Source organism: Rhamphochromis longiceps, linkage group LG16, assembly GCF_057381845.1.
Source record: "Rhamphochromis longiceps isolate RC_006_pf linkage group LG16, R_longiceps_female_GT1.1, whole genome shotgun sequence".
NCBI lineage: Eukaryota > Metazoa > Chordata > Actinopteri > Cichliformes > Cichlidae > Rhamphochromis > Rhamphochromis longiceps.
The window spans coordinates 26,269,717-26,288,874 of NC_140572.1; the positions used below are offsets into that span (position 1 = coordinate 26,269,717).

The 19,158-nt window shown below is 42.7% G+C and overlaps 1 protein-coding gene across 1 annotated transcript; it reads left to right on the forward strand.

Annotated features, from left to right (window-relative positions):
* The first annotated feature begins 507 nt into the window (after positions 1-507).
* Positions 508-16,801, forward strand: LOC146651266 (matrix-remodeling-associated protein 5-like). The gene is made up of 12 exons (XM_085384025.1): positions 508-863; positions 1,376-1,595; positions 1,769-1,898; positions 3,180-3,421; positions 3,637-3,788; positions 4,467-8,032; positions 9,257-9,398; positions 10,033-10,168; positions 10,486-11,676; positions 11,767-11,974; positions 12,704-12,925; positions 13,062-16,801. The coding sequence occupies exons 2-12, from the start codon at positions 1,402-1,404 to the stop codon at positions 15,198-15,200; spliced, it is 8,322 nt and encodes a 2,773-aa protein (XP_085240151.1). The 5' UTR covers positions 508-863; positions 1,376-1,401; the 3' UTR covers positions 15,201-16,801.
* Positions 16,802-19,158: the final 2,357 nt, after the last annotated feature.

A 19,158-nucleotide genomic window follows, 5' to 3' on the forward strand; every position in this document is an offset into this window, starting at 1 on the left:
TGGCAATAGGTCAAAATCATATTTACTATAATATAGTAATAAGGAGGCTCAGATGGATACCTCATAGTTTGTTTCTTTAGACTCTATCCTATTAATGAGCTTATTTTTGATGTCAGATCAAATGACAATATTTACTGTTCACAAATTTCCACATTTCTGCAGCTTAAATTTAAAAACTGTTCAGACAGTAAGATTATATGAAATAAGTAAAAGCCAGAAGCCCTCTCGAAATTAAAATTATATAGAAAAAATGACCTAAGTTAAACTTCCTAGAGAAGTTATAAGAGCCTTTATCCGACATAAGAGTTTGCAAATGAGTTTTGGCGTTATTTTCTGACAGCTACACGCATTTGAGAGGAGCAGCAGCCCGAACGCGGTAACTTGTTACCTCTGGGTTTCCAGAGAAAGCCCCTCCTTGGATGGACCCTTCTCCCCGAGCGTCACTCGGTGCACTTCAGTCCAGTCCCCCTTTCCAAATACACATCCACTGTCCCATACACAAACACACGCTCGCACACATTCACACAGCGCCAGACGCTTATGCAAATAGTCCGCTTGCCGCTCCTGCCGCTCTACTTTTGTAGAGACGCATGAAGAACTCTGGATGTTGTTAACATACTTTAAAAAAAAGTTTTGTGGAGTTGGAAAAAAAGTGATATTACTTTTCAGGATTTTCTTGGCTCTCTTCTAAGGTGATAACTTTCTTGGGAATTCACTCCAAGTATCGGACCTGATGGGCGGATAAACTGCATAAATTTGCTTTTAAATTTCCGAACCGTGCAGCTGGATTAAAGTCAGCGTTTGATGGTCAAAATGAATAATTCCATTAAATGATTAACTCCCCCGGACCGAAGGATTTCAAGGTATGTTGTGAAACGCGGTAAAAGAATCTATTTATCTCCAATGCTTCTTGCTCATCAGCATGATTTACTTAAATTTTAACTATAGGTCGAAAAGCTTTCTCATGTTTAGCTCTATAGTTGGTCTGTTGAATTTAAATGTTTGGCGTTTTTATGTTAATTTTGCGATTGGGTGAGAGTAACAGAGCGAGCGAGGGAGAGGGCGGGAGTATTTCTAGCCTCCTAATGCGCCCTTTGACTTAAACCTTCATTCATATATCGCATCAGCCACACCGCTAACTACTTAAGCACACGCATGCGCGTCTGTATGTCTTATACTTAAATATCTCACCTTTAAGACAGGTGCGGTGTTCCAGCATGGCTCTGTGGCTTGAGTATAAGTAAAAGTGTGAGGAGTAGCACTGTGGTCTCTACTTAAAAAAAGGAAAGAGGTTATTTTGACAGAAGTTGTTGGAGAAATTTTGGTGCTCTTTGCTTCTCTCCATTATTCCTGACTTCCTTTTCCTCTTTTGCAGTGATAGTGTACTGTCTCCTCTAGTAAATGAAAATGAATCGGGGAGTGAATGTGCTTGCGGCTTTACTGGCTCTCCTGATGCTGGCACTTGTTGTGCCCACGAGCAAGTCCTGCCCCAGGACCTGTAATTGCTACCAGGCCAATGAAGTCCACTGCACCTTCCGCTCACTGCTCGCTATACCTCCCGGTCTGCCTGCACACACCAGACGCATAAACTTAGGGTATGGAAACACACATACATCCAAAAGAACAAAGTATGCTGCTCACACATATGTAACATATCAGTGATAACGAGCTAAAGCTTTTTTGGGTGTTTTTTATTCTTTTTTTTTAAATCAGTCAACACAGGAAATTTTTTTTTAAAGTATACAGATGGTGTTTTGTTCTCTGGCAGGTTTAACAGCATCAGGAACCTCCATGACAGGTCTTTGGCTGGGTTAAGGAGGGTGGAGCTTCTGATGCTTCACAGCAATGACCTCCATCATCTTCCAGATGCAGCGTTCAGAGACATGAAATCGCTACAGGTAAACAGGAAGAGGAGAAAGACAATACTTCTGACCTTTCTCACTGGGGTTAGTGAATCTAATTAAACAGAGAGTGGGCAGTTTTATATATAAAACGCCAAATTACAACAAACAGTCGCCTCAACACCCTAATGGGTAGGAGAGACAACATTTTGTGACAGTGGAGATAAAAAGTTACGATACAGTAGACCAGTAACATCTGAAATACTTGTAATTAACACTCTTAATAACACTCTAACTATGAGAGATTAACATTAAAACCGCTTGTCAAAGAAGGTTTCTGTTACTGATAACGCCAGTAATGTATGATTATCAAGATAAATAGTATTTGTCAAAAAGGTTTGGTGTAATTTAGAAACGACGCTACACTGATAAATGTGCCCAAATCCTGCAGTCATACTATTAATATTAAACCGATTCATTAGCTAAAGCTCTGATCTGCAAAACTAATCTAGAATTAATCAATCAAAGCGAACAGTCATCATTTCGTAGATTCAAAACGTCAGCATTTTTTTCCTAATTTCTTTATAAGTGATGCATAATTTAGCAATCATCATTCGTTTCACTGCTTGGTGACAGGAAACACACTGGACATTTGAGAAGCAACCTGAGGGCAGAGTTAGCAGTCCGTGGGGAAGTGATATTACTCAACTAGCAATTGTTCCCTTCATCTCCCAGGCAGATGCTGATATATTTGCCGTTCTGTGGTAATAGGATCCATATTTTCATGTGCTGACGTCTTCACATGCTTGATCCGTCAGCAGCTGGAACTCTTCCAGCTCAGTAGCCTCCCCAGAGGGCAGATTTAACGTAAGCCTCACAGAAACAAAATTCCACAACCTGATTTTCATGGTGCGCCTTCTTAAATTTCTGGCGGGATCTTCACACATGGCTGGAATAGCAATAGATTTCTTACAGTTTCCTTTTGGGGAAAGTGCTAAATTTTACATTTGGATAATGAGAAACCCCGCCAGTTCTAGGATATCCTTTTAGTTTGACCCGATGCACAGCATGAATATTTCATCTGGATATGCTGTCAGCAGTAGTTTTGTAAATGTTTTAACTATTTTCTTGAAATCTTTGCTTGTATTTTAAAAAAATTACTCAGGATAAGTTGTTTCTACTTGGATTTTTACACATCTCTTTATTCTCATGTTATAGACTCATGTTGCCAGCATGTGGTGTCCAGTAACCGACTTTTCTTTTCCTTTTAAATCAGCCTTAGATGTCTGTCCTAATCCTCCATTCCTTCTGCTCATTTCATTTCCTTTATTCCCACAGATACTAAAGCTAAGCTATAACAAGCTGAGAGAGATCTCTTCATCGCTGACCTTCTCTGGCCTGACCTCACTGCTCCGCCTGTATTTGGATCACAACCTCCTCCAGCACATCCACCCCCGGGCCCTGCTCCAGCTGCCTAGCCTCCGGCTGCTTCGTCTACAAGGAAACAGGCTGCATCAGTTGCACCCTCACACTCTATGCACATTGTCCCTACTGAATACATATTACTTTTCCACACTCAGGTGAGCTTGTACACTTCAAACATTCAATGTAATAATCAGTGCGAGGGAAATCTGGTTTTAAAAGTATAACCAGATTTAGTTCTGCTGGTAGTCCTGAGAGTGAGGGCAACACAGTAATTGTTAACTTAAATTCAGTCCAAGCAGCCATCTGCTTTGATTCAGACTCTGCTTTCCCTCTGTTTTCATATCAGTTTTTTCTTCTTCCCTTTCTTTAGACACCTGGACCTCTCCAACAACAGTCTAACCACCCTGCCCAAAGACGCTTTAGCAACAGCACCTCTGCTGGAAACTCTTATGCTGCAGGCTAATCCGTGGAGCTGTGACTGCAGGATGAACTGGTTTCTTTCTTGGACTCTGGCTCACCCAGGTGACTGCCATTCCTGAAAAAATCATTTGTTTACACTTATTGTTTTGTCTCTCTAACGTGTTCAGAAGAAGAAATAGATAAGGTGAGAAGGAACATTGGGAACGGGCTGAGAAACAGAAGATTGTTTTGTTGATATTTCCACTTTATAAGCCGAGACCGAGAGCTGCATGCCAAAACCATTCATTTTAATGCATCTGGTTTTGTTATCTGAGAACCTTTGGCCACTACCGCCCTCCACCTGCTTTTTGTCACAAATTATTCATTGTTTCTCCCCATTATCTTCCAGTGTGTTTTGTGGCTGTTATTGAGATGTGAGAGAAAGCTAGGCCGTGAAATGTGTCTCATTGATATGCCAGACTTAACTTGCCATGACTAATCCATGATGACAGCACTGATGTGTGTCCACTGAAATATAGGCTAATGATTCCTGTGTAGTAATGAAGTGATGCATATTTCTGATTTGTGTGTAAATTAAGTAACCATACCTAATTAGTAAGAGATATAAAGTGTAATGAATGCTTAAAATATGCTGCCATGACTAATAAATGACTATAATATGCAGTTATATGTTGAAAGAGCTAAAACGTGCTATTGTGTATTTGCATAGCTGCTATGACATTAGATATGGTAAGGCTGTCTTTTGTGATATCATTTTCTCTGTTTCCCTCTTTCAATTAGGCTTGATGAAATGTCCTGGTGGCCCACAGTGTCCATTATGTACATCCCCCAATTCACTTCAAGGGCAGGGCTTGCTTGAACAGACTGCTTTAACGTGCAATTCACCAGTGATCCCGTCTCCAGGAAAAGAGGCACCTTTAGGGACAGAACCCAGTGAAATTAAATCAAGTGAGACCTTCAGAGAGCCCTTAGGCAGTGCCTCACTGGGTTTGTCTGACCAGCAAGGGTACAGTGTTGATCTGAGTTGCAACATCACTCAATCATCCGACTCCCAAGATATTGATCCTCCTCCAGATCTCTCCGTGTCCTCATCTTCTCCTCTTCCTCTCGCTCTCTCGCTCTCTCTGGAGTGCCCCGTGGAGAGACAGAGCTATGAGAAACTTTGGAGGATTCTGGCTTACTACAGCGAGACTGCAGTTCGCCTCGAGAGGGAGATCATGCTGAGTAAATCCCCAGCGTTGGCCTACCGCTATAGGCAGGCAGCAGAGACAGATGGATATTATCACACTGGAGTCAAAGCTTCTGTTAAAGCCAGGCCTCAGTGGTTAATGCAGCCAGCTATTAGCATTCAGCTAAACAGAGCGCAGTCTAATGGACATAAGGTTCAGCTTATATACTCAACAAGAGTTTCTGCTCATCTTGACCCTACCTCTCAACTCTCATCATCCTCTGCTGCTTCTCACCCTTGGGTGCTGATTTCAACTAATCATACTACCACAGCACTGGCAGCAGTAGCAGGCAGTAAAGTACAGCTACCCTGCCCAATTCTCACTTCTGGCAACCCCAAAGCACAGTGGATTCTCCCAGATGGATCTGAACTCCTCTCCCCCTCCAGCACCCTAGATGGCAGGCTCCGGGCTTCAGGCTTTGTTTTACTGCTACAAAATGTACAACTGTCAGATGCTGGGATTTACTACTGCGTTGCCAGGGCTGGAAGGGACGTAGATGTTCTTCCTCTGCATCTGGCAGTGGAGGAGTCCTCTGTTCCGCATTTAGGAGAGCAAGTGGGGCCTCCTGTCACAGGGACAGTTGGAGAACCTGTCAGTTTGCCTTGCAGGATGTCTGGTTCACCAGAGCCTTATTTAAGCTGGATTTTGCCAAATGGAAATGTGGTACGCCGAGGAACTGCTGTGCCAGGTGGACTCACCATAGAAACAAATGGGAGTCTCTATCTGCCTAACCCCTCCCTGAGGGATGGTGGTCATTACCGCTGCACTGCAGTCAACCACTATGGTAGAGATGCTCTGTCAGTGCAGCTGATATTAAATTCACAGCATATCCCTGCACTTAGGACTTCGTTTCCCAGAGGACCACAGTCTGCTGCTGGCCGGTCAACCAGGATAAGAGCTCCTTTATTACGTGACATGAATGAAGGATCAGGGGACGGAGAGGAAGTGGAAGAGGCGACTGTTGGAAATAGAAAACGCCCAGTGTCGTTTCAGGGACCCCCAAACAGACGCTATCCGATTGGAAACCCACGAAGACGTGGGCCTGTAAGAGAAGGCTCCCGGAGACGAGGCGGTGCAGCTTTTTCATCCACAGACCAGAGAAGAAACCTCTTTGAGAACAAACGTAGAGTTAGCACGAGCAAAAAAAAGATAGATCCGCAGAAATGGGCTGACCTTTTGGCTAAGATACGTCAAAGGACTGCTCTCGCTAATCGTGGCCAACTTATCACAACAGAAAAGCCCACAGCTGCACCGGTCCAAGAAGCTGAAGACAGAGTCACGATAGAACACGAGGAAGATGATGATACAGATAGAGGTAGAGGTCAGGCAGCAGGAGTGGAAGCAGAAACTGAAGGGTCGTCTGTTGATGATATAGTTCTTCAGGAGGAAGAGTTACAGCCCATTCAACCTGTTAACACAGGAAGCCCGACAAAAACAGAGATAAAAACAGAGACTGAAACAGACTCTGAGACAGAAGAAGGTACAGAGAGGTCAACAGAAAAACAGATAGAGAATGAGACAGACACACTCAGGCAGGCAGAGATACCGGGTTCACAAACACAGACAGCAGCAAACGCAGTGACACGGAAAGAACCGGTCACATCTTATCCAGTGTCAGGAACAAATGAAATTGTCCCAGAACCAGTTGAAGGAGATGAGCGAGAAGTGAACCCCAATCCATCAAGAACGAGACCACAGAATCCCCGACAGCGGTTCTTCCCTAATTTGGTGCCAAACTCCCGCCCCCAAAGACCTCGGAACTCACACAGGAAGATTGGACAGCGGAGACGAATCATCAACAGGCCCAGGGTGCAACTTTTGACCCCAAACCAACGTCCCCTGGAACCCACAAACCCAATAACCCCTGCTGTGACACCTGACACCACTACAAATCAAATCAATATGTTGTCACTGGTCTCAACAGCCACATCTGCGGGAATTTTGTCGACACAGAGAGACCATATTAAGACTGCTCCAAACGATGTTGCTCTGAATCTTTTTGGCTCTGCTTCATCATCTTCCTCCCCCTCACAGACTCCCTCCCCCTCGTATACAAACAGATACACACCTACAGCTATAATGACTCACTCAGGCAAGAGACCAGACAGGGAAGAGATACCAGACAGTGAAGAGTCCACTCTTTTCAGCACACCAGCACCCACTCATTCTAATTTTGTCATTTCAGAAACACATGTGCCAGGCACACATACCTTAGCACACAGTATACACAAACACACAGAAACACAAACAGCCTTAGGCAAGCATATTGACACACCCCCAAACAAACACAGTGAAAAGCTGGGGAAGAATTTTGTGAGCATACTATATCAGTCTTCCTCTCCAGCAACTCACTCCTCCCTTGTTTCAGTTTCCAGTGCAGCTACTGCAAAAACCATAACAAATCCTACAACTGCCCCTAAAAAGGTTTATTCTAATGCAAATGCCAGCAGCTCTAAAAGTACATCTTCTGCTATGACTAATGAGTACAAGCTTCCCACAACAACTGCAATTAATCCTAGGACTACAAGTTCCACCATATTTGCTAGGACTATTATTCCAACATCTAGCACTACCAGACATACTGCAAGTGCTTCTACCTCTGCTACACCTATTCTTACACCTACTACTCCCGCTACTATTACTGTAGTTGAACTCTTTACCACTACAATAAACCCTAATAATAATGCTTTGATTTCAACTACTACCGATACTAGCACTACTACTAGTAGTTCTTCAAACTCATTCATTGTTACGTCCCGATTTCTTAACCCTCCATCTACTGCTACTGCTTCTACTACATCTGAAACTACTAAAACTACTACTACTACTACCACTACTCCAACATTTACAGTTTCAGCCAAAATTCACTCAACTTCTAGGGCAGCTACGCCTAGCACACTTTCCAGTACCGCTGCAATAATGACATCAGCAAATACCAAAACATCATCCCGGGAGAGGCCAAGCATCGACCTAGCTGACCCCAGAGAGAGGCTTGCCTCTGGTGCTCCAAACCAGAGTCGGCCCCCCACTGACTGGAAAAACGCCGGCGCTAATTCAATTCCAGATTCACACAGCAGCAGGACTAACTGGTCCCCTTCATTCCCTGTGGCTCCTGGGGTGAGTCCAAATGAATTCAAATAACATTTCTATTTTATAGGTAGTGCTACCCAAAATGGGCTTTAAGGCAAGCACACACATACACACACACACACACACACACACACACACACGCACACACACACACACACACACACACACACACACACACACACACACACACACACACACACACACACACACACTACAAAGAGAATAACAGCCAAACTAGGACCACCATTTGTTCTTTTCTAGTGTTAATTCAATTGCAAATTAATGTTTCCCCATTTTTACTTGCTTTTAGTCATTTAGTAATTTATGCAGTGGGTAATTTCTTTAAGTGCACTTTTAAATGTAATTTGCAGTTTATATACACACAACTCACATTAACATTTCTTTACCAAGTGAGTGCCTCTGATGCTCCAAACCAGAGTTGGCTGACCCAGAAAAAAACAACACACACACACACACACACACACACACACACACACACACACACACACACACACACACACACACACACACACACACACACTACACCCAACTCTGCAAGCCCTTGGGGCAAAATCTAGATCTCCAAACAGTCTAATCTCTATCCACATGACCTGCAATTAAAATTAAAGGATGTTTATGACAATTCTACAATTTCATGGATTCTCCAGAGCTCTGTCAGAGATCTAAAGAAAAAAACAAAATTAAAAACACGTGTTCCACAATCAATAGCATTATGTGTTGTTATGCATTATGTGAGTCTAATCCCATGGGATTTAAAGTAATCAATTGTTAATTAATTTACAGGCCTTGTTGGCAAGCCTCAGTAGATTAAAAATCTCAGTCCACCAACAAAAACTCTAAGTCTGAGATCACTGTGAAGCTATATTATATATCTTATTCCACAATATCACTATTTAATAAAAAAAAAAAAAAAAAGAGCAATAAGAAACATTTTACAAACTGGCAGTTTTTAATTAGCCCCTGTGAATCAGACTTTTCATGCTGATTCATAACTTCACAAATGTGTTTTAATTGGCCTGCTTGCTGTAGGTTGTTGGAAGCCCTCCAGTCACTGGCTATTTAGTTAAGAAAATGAAACTCAATGGCCAACCTAATTCAGGCCAACATAATGAAACATTTTAAACTTGTAAAGTTTAAAATGTTTCATTAGTGAATCCCAGATATCTTTAAAGGTTTGAATATTTTAAAGGAGTCAAATTCATTATCCTGTGATTTAATGTGCTCTTGTAGGCTCCAGTCGTGAGATCCAGACCAAGGATTGCAGACCCGCACGTCAGGACAGTGTCATTCCCAGCAGAGAGCACTGCCAGGCTGACTTGTGAAGCTAAAGGAGAACCAAAACCCACCATCACGTGGATTAAAGTCGCCACAGGTGTGCACACTGCAGCATGCATTTATTCTAACATACCTTAAACAAAACACCCTGAGCTATGTCAGTGTGTAATCCAGTTTACCGCCACTTTAAATCTGTTGCATAAACTCAAATCATGGAACAGGCTTCATGTTTATTCTTTTAATTTTGCTGGAAAACGCAGCAGTGCTTATTTCGCATTCACCAGTTTATTGCATATGTGCATGTCTGTATGGTATGGTCTAAAATCTATTGACTTTGCATTTAAAGCAGAGTAATTAAAGGTTTACACTCTGAGGTCACTAATGCTAAAGGAAATAAGCGTCAGCTTTAATATGTGCTATGAATGAATACAAACACATTTTACTGTGATGAAAAAAAACCCCATTAACAACCAGCATATACACTGGCATGGACACAATAGGCTTTTCTCTAGCTTGCCATGTGGGAAAGACATCGCAAGCAAGTAATGGAACATTTTGTGCACTGCATCGCTGACTTTACTTCATGCTGTGCCATTTGGTGTGCCCCCGTTCCTCCTTTCCTCTCTGTCTCTTTCTCACCCTCTTAACGTTTTTCCTCACTCTCTTTGCTCGTTGCTTCTCTTTGTGTGCGTCTGTCTGTCTTACTCTCTTGCTGTATGTCTTTCACTCAGGAGCGGTGATGTCAGTCCACTCCAGAGCTCAGCGTTTTGAGGTCCTGTCAAATGGCACCCTTGTTATCCAGAATATTCAGCTGCAGGACAGGGGCACATACATCTGCAGTGCACAAAGCATGCTGGGTCGTGATAGGTGAGGTTACGGATATATGTTATGCATACAGTATGGTTGTGTAATGACAACAGGGCACAGTATTTTAATATTAATGACATCAGCCTACAGTAATGTGTAATTAAATTACTCAGCATAATGTATATTGTGGTGCAGTTATGCTTGTTGAGTCTGTTGTTATAACAGCAAACAGTGACATACGCAGTAATGCAAACCTGTATATATAAAGTATGATTTGGTGCCTCTTATGTGATTTCTGATAGAGTCATGCATTGTGTGTTTGCCTTTGCATATTTCATAAATTGAGGGGTTTTTTTTGCCTGTCTTCTTCATGGCAGGTTGCTAACGACCCTGGAAGTTTGGACTCGCCCCCCTCGTATGCAGCTGGCTAGTTACAGAGAAGCCACCATTCATCAGGGCGGAGAAGTGCACTTGGAGTGCCAAGCGGATGGTGTTCCCGCCCCTCTGCTCTCGTGGGTTCTGCCAGATCGTTCTGTCATGACATCTGCTGGCCCCTCCACCAGTCGAATCAGCGTGGACACGAATGGAACTCTTCATATCTCAGTAACTTTACCCAGTGACCGAGGAGTGTATCGCTGCGTGGCCTCCAACTCAGCTGGTGCTGCCAGCACCTCTGTGCGTGTACACGTGTCCTCGTTACCTCCGGTGATACAGCAACCCAGAGAGGAACACCTGCTCTTGTCTCCGGGGAGGCCAGTTTATGCTCACTGCTCAGCCCGAGGTGCCCCTCCACCAACTCTCCGCTGGCGAATCCCAGATGGGACCCTTGTTCGCCCATCCCAGTTTCTCCACGGCAACCTCTTTGTCTTGACCAATGGGACACTGCATATTCGAAAAGTCGGGCCAAAGGATTCTGGGAGCTATGAGTGCACAGCAAATAATGCTGTGGGGACCGATAAGAGAACAGTGAAGTTAAAAATTGAAGGGGGAGCAGAAGGAGAAAGAAGACAGGGAGAAGTAAGTCATAAAGGAGTAAAAGCTGTTGCTACTGAAAGGCCACCTTCTTCATCACTCATTAATGACACAGGTCTGAGTATCTCTAACCAGCCCTCAAATCCATTTAGCTCCTCTAAATCTCCCTTGGAAAAATCCAAGACGTCGCTCACCTCAAGCTCTTCTCACTCCTCATCTAACCCTTACCGGTCCTCGAACTCATCACCTAAATTTAATAAAACAGTCACTGCCTCCCACACACACTTTACCAGTGTCAAAAAAACAAATTCTTCTTCCCTTTCCCCACCCTCCACGGGGTCAATAAATAAGAATAAAGTCTCACCCAGTATAACCAACACAAGAGTTGCTTCCCCTACAGACAGGAGAGCATCTATTGTTTTGAATCCCTTGCTCCTCTCCCCTTTTAGCAAAGCCCGTATTATTTCTACATCACCATCTAGTTCTACTGTCCCACAAGGGGGGATTTTACAGCTTCACTGCTCCGTAACTGGCAACCCAACCCCTATCATTATCTGGAGGACCCCCAGCAGGAAGCTAGTGGACCAGCACTTAAGGTACTGGGAATGTCCACATTTGTATCACTACATATGTTGTTGATTTTAATAGTACTTCATCTAATTTAATTATCTACGTTTGAATGAAAGTTTTGACCGGCGTTTGAAGGTGCATCCTAACGGTACCTTGTCAGTCCAAGCTGTAACGGAGAAGGATGCTGGAGACTACCTGTGCATTGCACGGAACAAGGTCGCAGATGATTATCGCCTCCTGCGTGTTACTGTAGCTGCGAAACCCGCCACGATTGAACCAAAACAACTGCTCACTCAGATGGTGTCAGTCGGGAAACCACTGAAGGTGAGCAGAAAAACAGAAATGTAATTAAATTGCAATTCTCAGCCGCTTCTGATGCAAAGTTTGTTTGATAAATGCACACAAGCGATTAATATTTTATTTCCAGTCTGTGTTTCTCACTCAATTTTATTTGAATCTGGGTTGTTATTAAGTTGTAGTGTTTGCACTGCATATTTCCCGTGAAATAATTCAATTCATTCATTCATTTGATGCTGTATTGTTTAAAATGTCTGGCAAGAAATGTCTAAATCTGAACTGTCCCTCTCTTATATAAGTTTACTGTTGAGTTTTAGAGTTATTTCGTGCCAGGGTTGGTACATTTGAGTCCTAAAGTTCAGGTTTTAAGTTGGGATCTAAAAATGTTTTATATTATTTGGGTCAAAAAAGAAAGAAAAACCTGCCGACGCATAAATGTGCAGCTATGAATCATCAGCAGTGTTTTTCAGCAGAAAATAAAGCACACATCAATATTTAAAGGCTTGGTGAAAAATGTCAAGAAAAAAAAAAACAAAGCAAGTGTGGGATTTTTAAAAATAATTATTTTAATTTAAAGATTTATGAGCTGTGTTTTAGTGTGAGTGTGAAATTTGTAGTGGCTTAGATGTGTTTTAGAGTGCAGCATGTAGTTGTTATTTATCATTTATAATGTTTCTTACGACTTCAGCTTTCATCCCAAACAAAAAGTCAACAACCTTTTAAATCATGCATCACTGGAACACTGATCCTCTGCAGGTGGACTGCCAGGCATCAGGGCTGCCTGACCCAGCTGTCCACTGGACCTTACCAGATGGAACCATGGTGAACAGCGTGTTGCATGGGGAAGACAGAGGAGGCCGAGAACAACGACTAATAGTGTTCAGCAATGGGACGTTACTGGTTCCAGCAGTAAGCGCTGGAGAAGGAGGAGAGTATACGTGTTACGCTGAGAATCAAGGCGGCCACGACACCATGAAGGTAAGACAAGTAATTTCTTCATCATTTTAATTAAAAGTCTTTGTCATGAGCTGCATGAGTTATGAGTGCTTTCAAACTGAAGCTTTTACACAACTAAAAACACTAAACAATTAAATCATCTGTTCATCCTTTCAAGGTCAAAGTAAAGGTTATGATGACATCTGTTCCAACTTTTACTGATGACAGAAGCTACCATGTCATGAAAGTACGCCAGGGAGCAACGGCCCGAATTCCGTGCCGAGCCACAGGAAACCCTACCCCTACAGTGACGTGGTTCAACCCTGCAAACCGTGTTATCCCACGAAGTTTAGGATCTGGTTATTATTTTGAACGAGTAGTGGTGGTTTCAAATGGCACTCTGGAGGTGCGAGTAGCTCAAAAGATCGACACGGGAAACTATACGTGCCAAGCAAGCAACTCAGCTGGGGAGAGGAGCAGGGTGGTCAGGCTTGAGGTGGAGACGCCTACCTATGGATTGCGTGGCCGAGTGGAAGGTGGAGGTTGGAGCAATAATAGTGGAACTGACACCAGATCAGGGGACAACATTAACAATGGGGGGATAATCCGCTATGGATTGTCTGGAATCACAGACAAGCTGCATAACAACAGCAGCAGCAATGACAACGATAATGAGAGGATAAGAAACATTGTACCAAGCAGTGGTGTTAATTTGGCAATCAGTAGCTCTAATCCTGTCCTTAAGAATGATAGTCAAAATGGATTTAACGGACTTGTGAGTGGAATTACAACAAAACTGAGCAGTAGCGTAATCAGCGTGGGGGTGAACCGTGCTAGGAATGTAAGCACTAAAGCAGATAATACTGGAATTAATATGAATAGACCTAGTATTATACACAACAGCAACAGTGTAGGTAACAGTCGCAGCACAGTTAGAGAAGGTAGTGCTGAGAGAAATCCTGCACGGAATATCAATGAAGTCATTGCAGGAAAGGCTAGTAATGACGCTAATACGAGCGGAGAAAATGGCAGGTTAAGTGGTAATTTGAGAAATGCTGGAGGCTTTAGTAGCACTGTGTCTAATAAAGCAGTTGGGACAAGCACACACAGAGGGGATGATTTTAATAGGAGCGGTAATCTAGGAAGGACTGACAGCAGAAATGGTGGTGAGTTAAGTAGTAATACTGATGCTAAAAACTCCCCCAACACAGTACTGGGTGTAGCAACGGCGGTGAAGCAGCAAGCAGTTAAAGGTCAAACTATTTTTTTGCCATGCCCTTCCCAAAATTCCCGTCAGTCGCGTCTGTTCTGGCTTCTGCCTGGGAATGGCATGTTGCCATCTCCCTACTATGGCAGTCGTCTTACTGTGCACCGAAATGGTACCTTAGAGCTGCGGGGTGTTCGAGGGAGTGATGGTGGTGTCTTGGTTTGTGTAGTGAGAAGTGAGAAAGGAGAGACAACAATGCGGGTGGAGCTGGAGGTGTCAGACCAGCAGGAGGAGGTCAGATCTCCACACAGGGTAGAAAGGGTTGGTTTAACAAAGGTGCCGCTCTCAAGAGGGTTAGTGGAATCAGAGCAGTCCTTAAGCTCAAAGCCAGCGTCACCTGTGCTTTACCCGAGAATCTCAGTTACTGAAAAGCCTCGGCAAAGTGCAGCGAGATTGCCTTCACCACCTCACCCAGTTGGCCCCCCATCCTCAACTGGCACTGCCTCAGCGCCCACTGTGATCACCCAAACAGCCTCTCTTGTGAGCATCATTAATGGAGAGACCCTTCACCTGCCTTGCCCTGCTTCTCAAACACCTGGCTTTACCCGCAGCTCATTCACATGGACCATGCCCAGTGGCAAGGTGCTGTCCCAGGGTGAGAGTGATGATTCAGGCCGTTACTTAGTCCAAGAGGATGGAGCATTAACAGTGCAGCAGGCCTCTGTGTTCGACCGTGGCACCTACACCTGCAGATCCACGAGTTATGACTCTTCCTCAGTTTCAGTGATCACAGTTCCTGTTATTGTCATCGCCTACCCTCCGCGCATCACAACAGGCCCCTCCCCTGTGACCTACACCCGCCCCGGTGTCGCTGTGGAACTGCCCTGCCTGACCATAGCAACACCCCGGGCGACAGTTACCTGGGAAACACCAGACCTGATGCAGCTGAAGGTCATGGCTCAGCCTCGCATTTATGGGAACCGCTATCTTAGCCCTCAGGGTTCTTTAGTGATACAAAAACCGACAAGCATGGATACAGGATTTTACAAATGCACCGCCAAAAATGTGATAGGGGTGGACACCAAGGCAACCTACCTGCATGTTATATAACCGGATGAGATGACAATACACGCATACACAATGTCATGTAATAGAAACACAGAGACTTCACTTCTTTGTACTGGTGTATAACCTGTTTGAGTGCTTACACTCTGTGTCCCTGATGCCCAAAGAAACTGCAAACCCCTGTGTGGGAGATACTGATAACTCTCAGAAAGGACACATTGCTGATATACAGTTTATGTCTCATTTATGTATTTGAGGTTTTGAATCAGGGGTTGAAAAACAGGTACAATGTTTCATGCAGGTGGTCTACACATTTGGTGTCTCACTGGTGTAAATCCTGTTTTTAATTAGTGCTCATTTCATCATTGTGGCAAAAATGCTGCATTTTTTCCTGCAGAAATGGTCTTGTTTCTCCACCGTGTGCTAAAATGTAAGAAAGGGGGAATAAGAGCAAAATGAATTGTTCACCAATACAATAACATCTTTTCTTTCTGTGTTTATTTGTAAAATGTAAAAACATTTTCAACCCTCGTGTGAAAGATCAAAATGCGCTATATCCATTTAACACCGGCTCATTATTTAGCTTTATTACTTTACATTTCTGCTCTAACACTGAACAACAATGTACTGCACAATGTAGTATAGCAATTTCACACTATGCACTGTGGCCCTCGGCCTTTTTAGACATGACCTTACCAAGGTGCATGTTAGCAAATGGATTAGACATTAAAAAGTCTTTAAACCAGCTGACTCTCTAGTCCAAAAACTGTGTAACATCCATTTTGCTCCATTTTGCATTGATAATAACACAGGTTAGTTCACTGCTGGTGAGTCGCCCTCCTATGAGTGGTTGGTCTGAAACTGGAGCATTTCCAGTAACGAGAGTACAGCTGATGTAAGCCGTCTTTATCTCTGTGCTACATGTGATAAACAGCAACTTTTTTGCAATTTATATGTTAAACCGCTTATCTGCCGATAACGTTCTGCCAGCGACGCCACACAGCATCGCACAACATGTCAGTTTTTCCTTCACAACTGTTTCCATTCACATAGGTACAAATGTAATGTCACATAATATGATTGTGTTACATCTGTTGTATATTTTAAAAAATGTTCTTCTTGGGTTTAAAAATGTCATTTTAAAATGTTGTATTTTCATGTGCTAACTAGGTTGGATTTGTTGCGGTGGTCTATATGTAACAAACCAGGAAAAAGAATCGTATTTGGCGCCATTATTTGCACTGAACTGCTTTCGTTAAAGCGTTCACAGGCATGTTGATGGAGGGCTTCAGTGTTATGATCTACTCGAAAAAGCAGATTCTTCAGGACTTTGTACTCACCTTCTGATTCCATTACATTTTCACAGCACTAATGGAGCCGAACATATGGTACAAAACATTTATGTTTCAACAAAAGCCAGTTTTTGAAGAGTAATGTTCAGGATTATTGTGATATTAACTACTGTATAGATGTCTGTCGGTACAAGCACCTGTCTTACGCCTGTGCACAAAGCCAGGAGGTCATAGTTATATGTAGTCACTTAATCATTTTTTAAAAATATTGTCCTTAAATTATTTGCCTTGTACAAACTCTGTTGTTAGACAGTCTTAAAGGGAGAATTATTATTAAATATGAATATGTTTGAAGTCTCACTTGCCAGTGATGAATGCTTCCTAGACTTTTAACACCTTCATTTTATAAATAAAAATGGGAAAAAATGAAATGTCAGTGGTTGAGTTTTGTTCTGAAAAGCAGCACGGTGCAGACAAAGAGCGAGTGCTAGTTTTTGGAGTTAGAAGGAAAAAAGAAAACACCTCGTGGGAGGGTGGGAGCGCAGAAGGAAACTTTTCCTTGAGTGTATGATGAGAACAGAAACTCCTTATCCGTGGCTCAGCTGTCAGACGAGGAAATGGGGTCTTAACAGTAGATGAGACACATGTTGATGACATCATATTCGCCTCTCTGGGAAATGCAATAAAACTCCCAACAGCCTGCAGAGCAGCTCCACACGCCACCATGCATGAGCTCACACCTGGTGTTTACACTGGGAGTCCAGTAAATAGGCGATGAATACTTTTGATTAATCCTGACCTTATGTACTGTATATACGAGCAGTGTGACGGTGCACTATATTGGCCATTAGTATAAAAAAAAGTTATTGGCAGGCAGCTAGAGTAAGGGAAAGCGAAGGAGTGCGAGCAAAATACCTCTGAACTACTGCCAATGCCAAAACTGACGAAAATGCTGCACCAAGTAATTACTGCATGTTTTTTTTCTCTGGGCTGTCAACACAGCGTTCACACCATACTTACAGTATTTAGACTATTTTCACCTTTTTCAGCTGTGCACCTCTTCTGCGTTTCTGTTTTGCATCGTGCTGTGAGGCAAAGGTTTATATCAACGCCACTCCCAAACCACAGATTGAAAAAGGTTTTTTTTTTTTTTACTTGCATGTTGCCATTTTTAATTTATATAATTTAGCAAGTGTAAAGTCACAGCACAGGACATGTAACACAGTCTAGCACTATCCCTAGCCCTTGAGACTAAGGCAACCCCATTTGGTTACTTTAGCACTCCTACATAGTCCACCAGTTGGCCCAGGGCAAATTTTTTTTATATATCTTATTTTTCATGACACAGGATTGTTAAGCTGTGGTTACGAGTTAAATCAAGTCCAGCTTTATCTGAAAAGAGTTTTTAGCCTTTAAAAAGTTCCAAATGTTTTTTCCTCTCTTTTTCTTTTCCTTTTCTTTTTTTTTTTTTAGCCGTAGCCTTAATGCTCTGTGATTAGACCATTTAGTCCAAATGAATACAATCAGCCCAAACTTGTCGATACTATTAGTCAGACCTGAGAAAATCAGAGCTGCTGAATAATTGAAGAGAAATGTTTCAAACAATGCGAAGCTGAAGCTTATTGATGTGAATTAGTCCACTGATCAAAGGCACCACTGATTAGAATCATTGCAACGCACCACCCAATAACTTGGGGAGTTTGGTTTGAGTTCTGTGTCTAGAGAAAAATAAAGGGAAAAGGACCAACAATAGAATTTTGTTTTGAGCTCCAGTACTGAAGAAGCCAGTTGTTTTCTGCGAAACATGTTTTGAATTATCTTCTTTATGATGCTGGAGAATTTCCATCCACTGTGGCACTTTTACTTAATGGTTCCATGTTTGTGGTCCCTTTTAGCAAATAATTTACTGCCAATCTCTTTTTGTGCAATTGCAAACATACAAGCATATAACTAACTAATTAAGCATCACCAAGGCATTCTATTTTGGATCTACTTTAGTTGCACTTTATTCTCTGAAATGACAAGATTACAGTGTGGCTACAAAGCTCTCGACTGGATTGAAATGCACGCAATCCTGACGAGAAGAACTGTAATGTTGTCATTTAACAGCATGCCTGCAGTAGCATCATTACTACAACTGTCTGTGCATGTTCCTCAGATGCGAGGCTGATCTGATCAACTGCAACTGCAATTTATGATGACAATTTCTCGTGTTTTATTTATGCTAATAGCATCATAGGGATAATATCTCAGCCCCATCAATGTTAATGAAACAATCATCAACTACTAACTAAAACACACTTTATAGGCATCAATATTGAACCCCTCACACTCCCACTGCTGTACTACCTGGGAAATTCAAACGTACACAGAACACTTTGTAATGCAGAACCACTCATTGCTGCTACATCTGCTCACATTTTACATATTCACGTGGATGGTGTCATCACAAATTCGTCATGCCAGCTGAGTCTGGCATACTGACAAGACGCATGTCATGGTCCACCCAGCTTTCATGTTTGAATCACAGTGAAAAGACAGACAACAGCTAGTCATCTGTTTCTGCGTTCCTATTTCTCATTGTGTGTGTGTGTGTGTGTGTGTGCATGTGTTTGATTAATGGAAAACACTCTCACAAAGAAAAACTTTTCCTTTTAATGAGTAAAGGCTCCTTCTCTGAAGGGTTTTTCTCACCGTGATGGGGAGTCACT

Coding starts and splice junctions, on each gene's coding strand:
- LOC146651266 (XM_085384025.1), top strand. CDS start 1,402: ATGAAAATGAATCGGGGAGTGAATGTGCTTGCGGCTTTACTGGCTCTC. Junction 3,422..3,636: donor TATTACTTTTCCACACTCAG/GTGAGCTTGTAC, acceptor CCCTTTCTTTAG/ACACCTGGACCTCTCCAACA. Junction 11,677..11,766: donor CTAGTGGACCAGCACTTAAG/GTACTGGGAATG, acceptor TTTGAATGAAAG/TTTTGACCGGCGTTTGAAGG.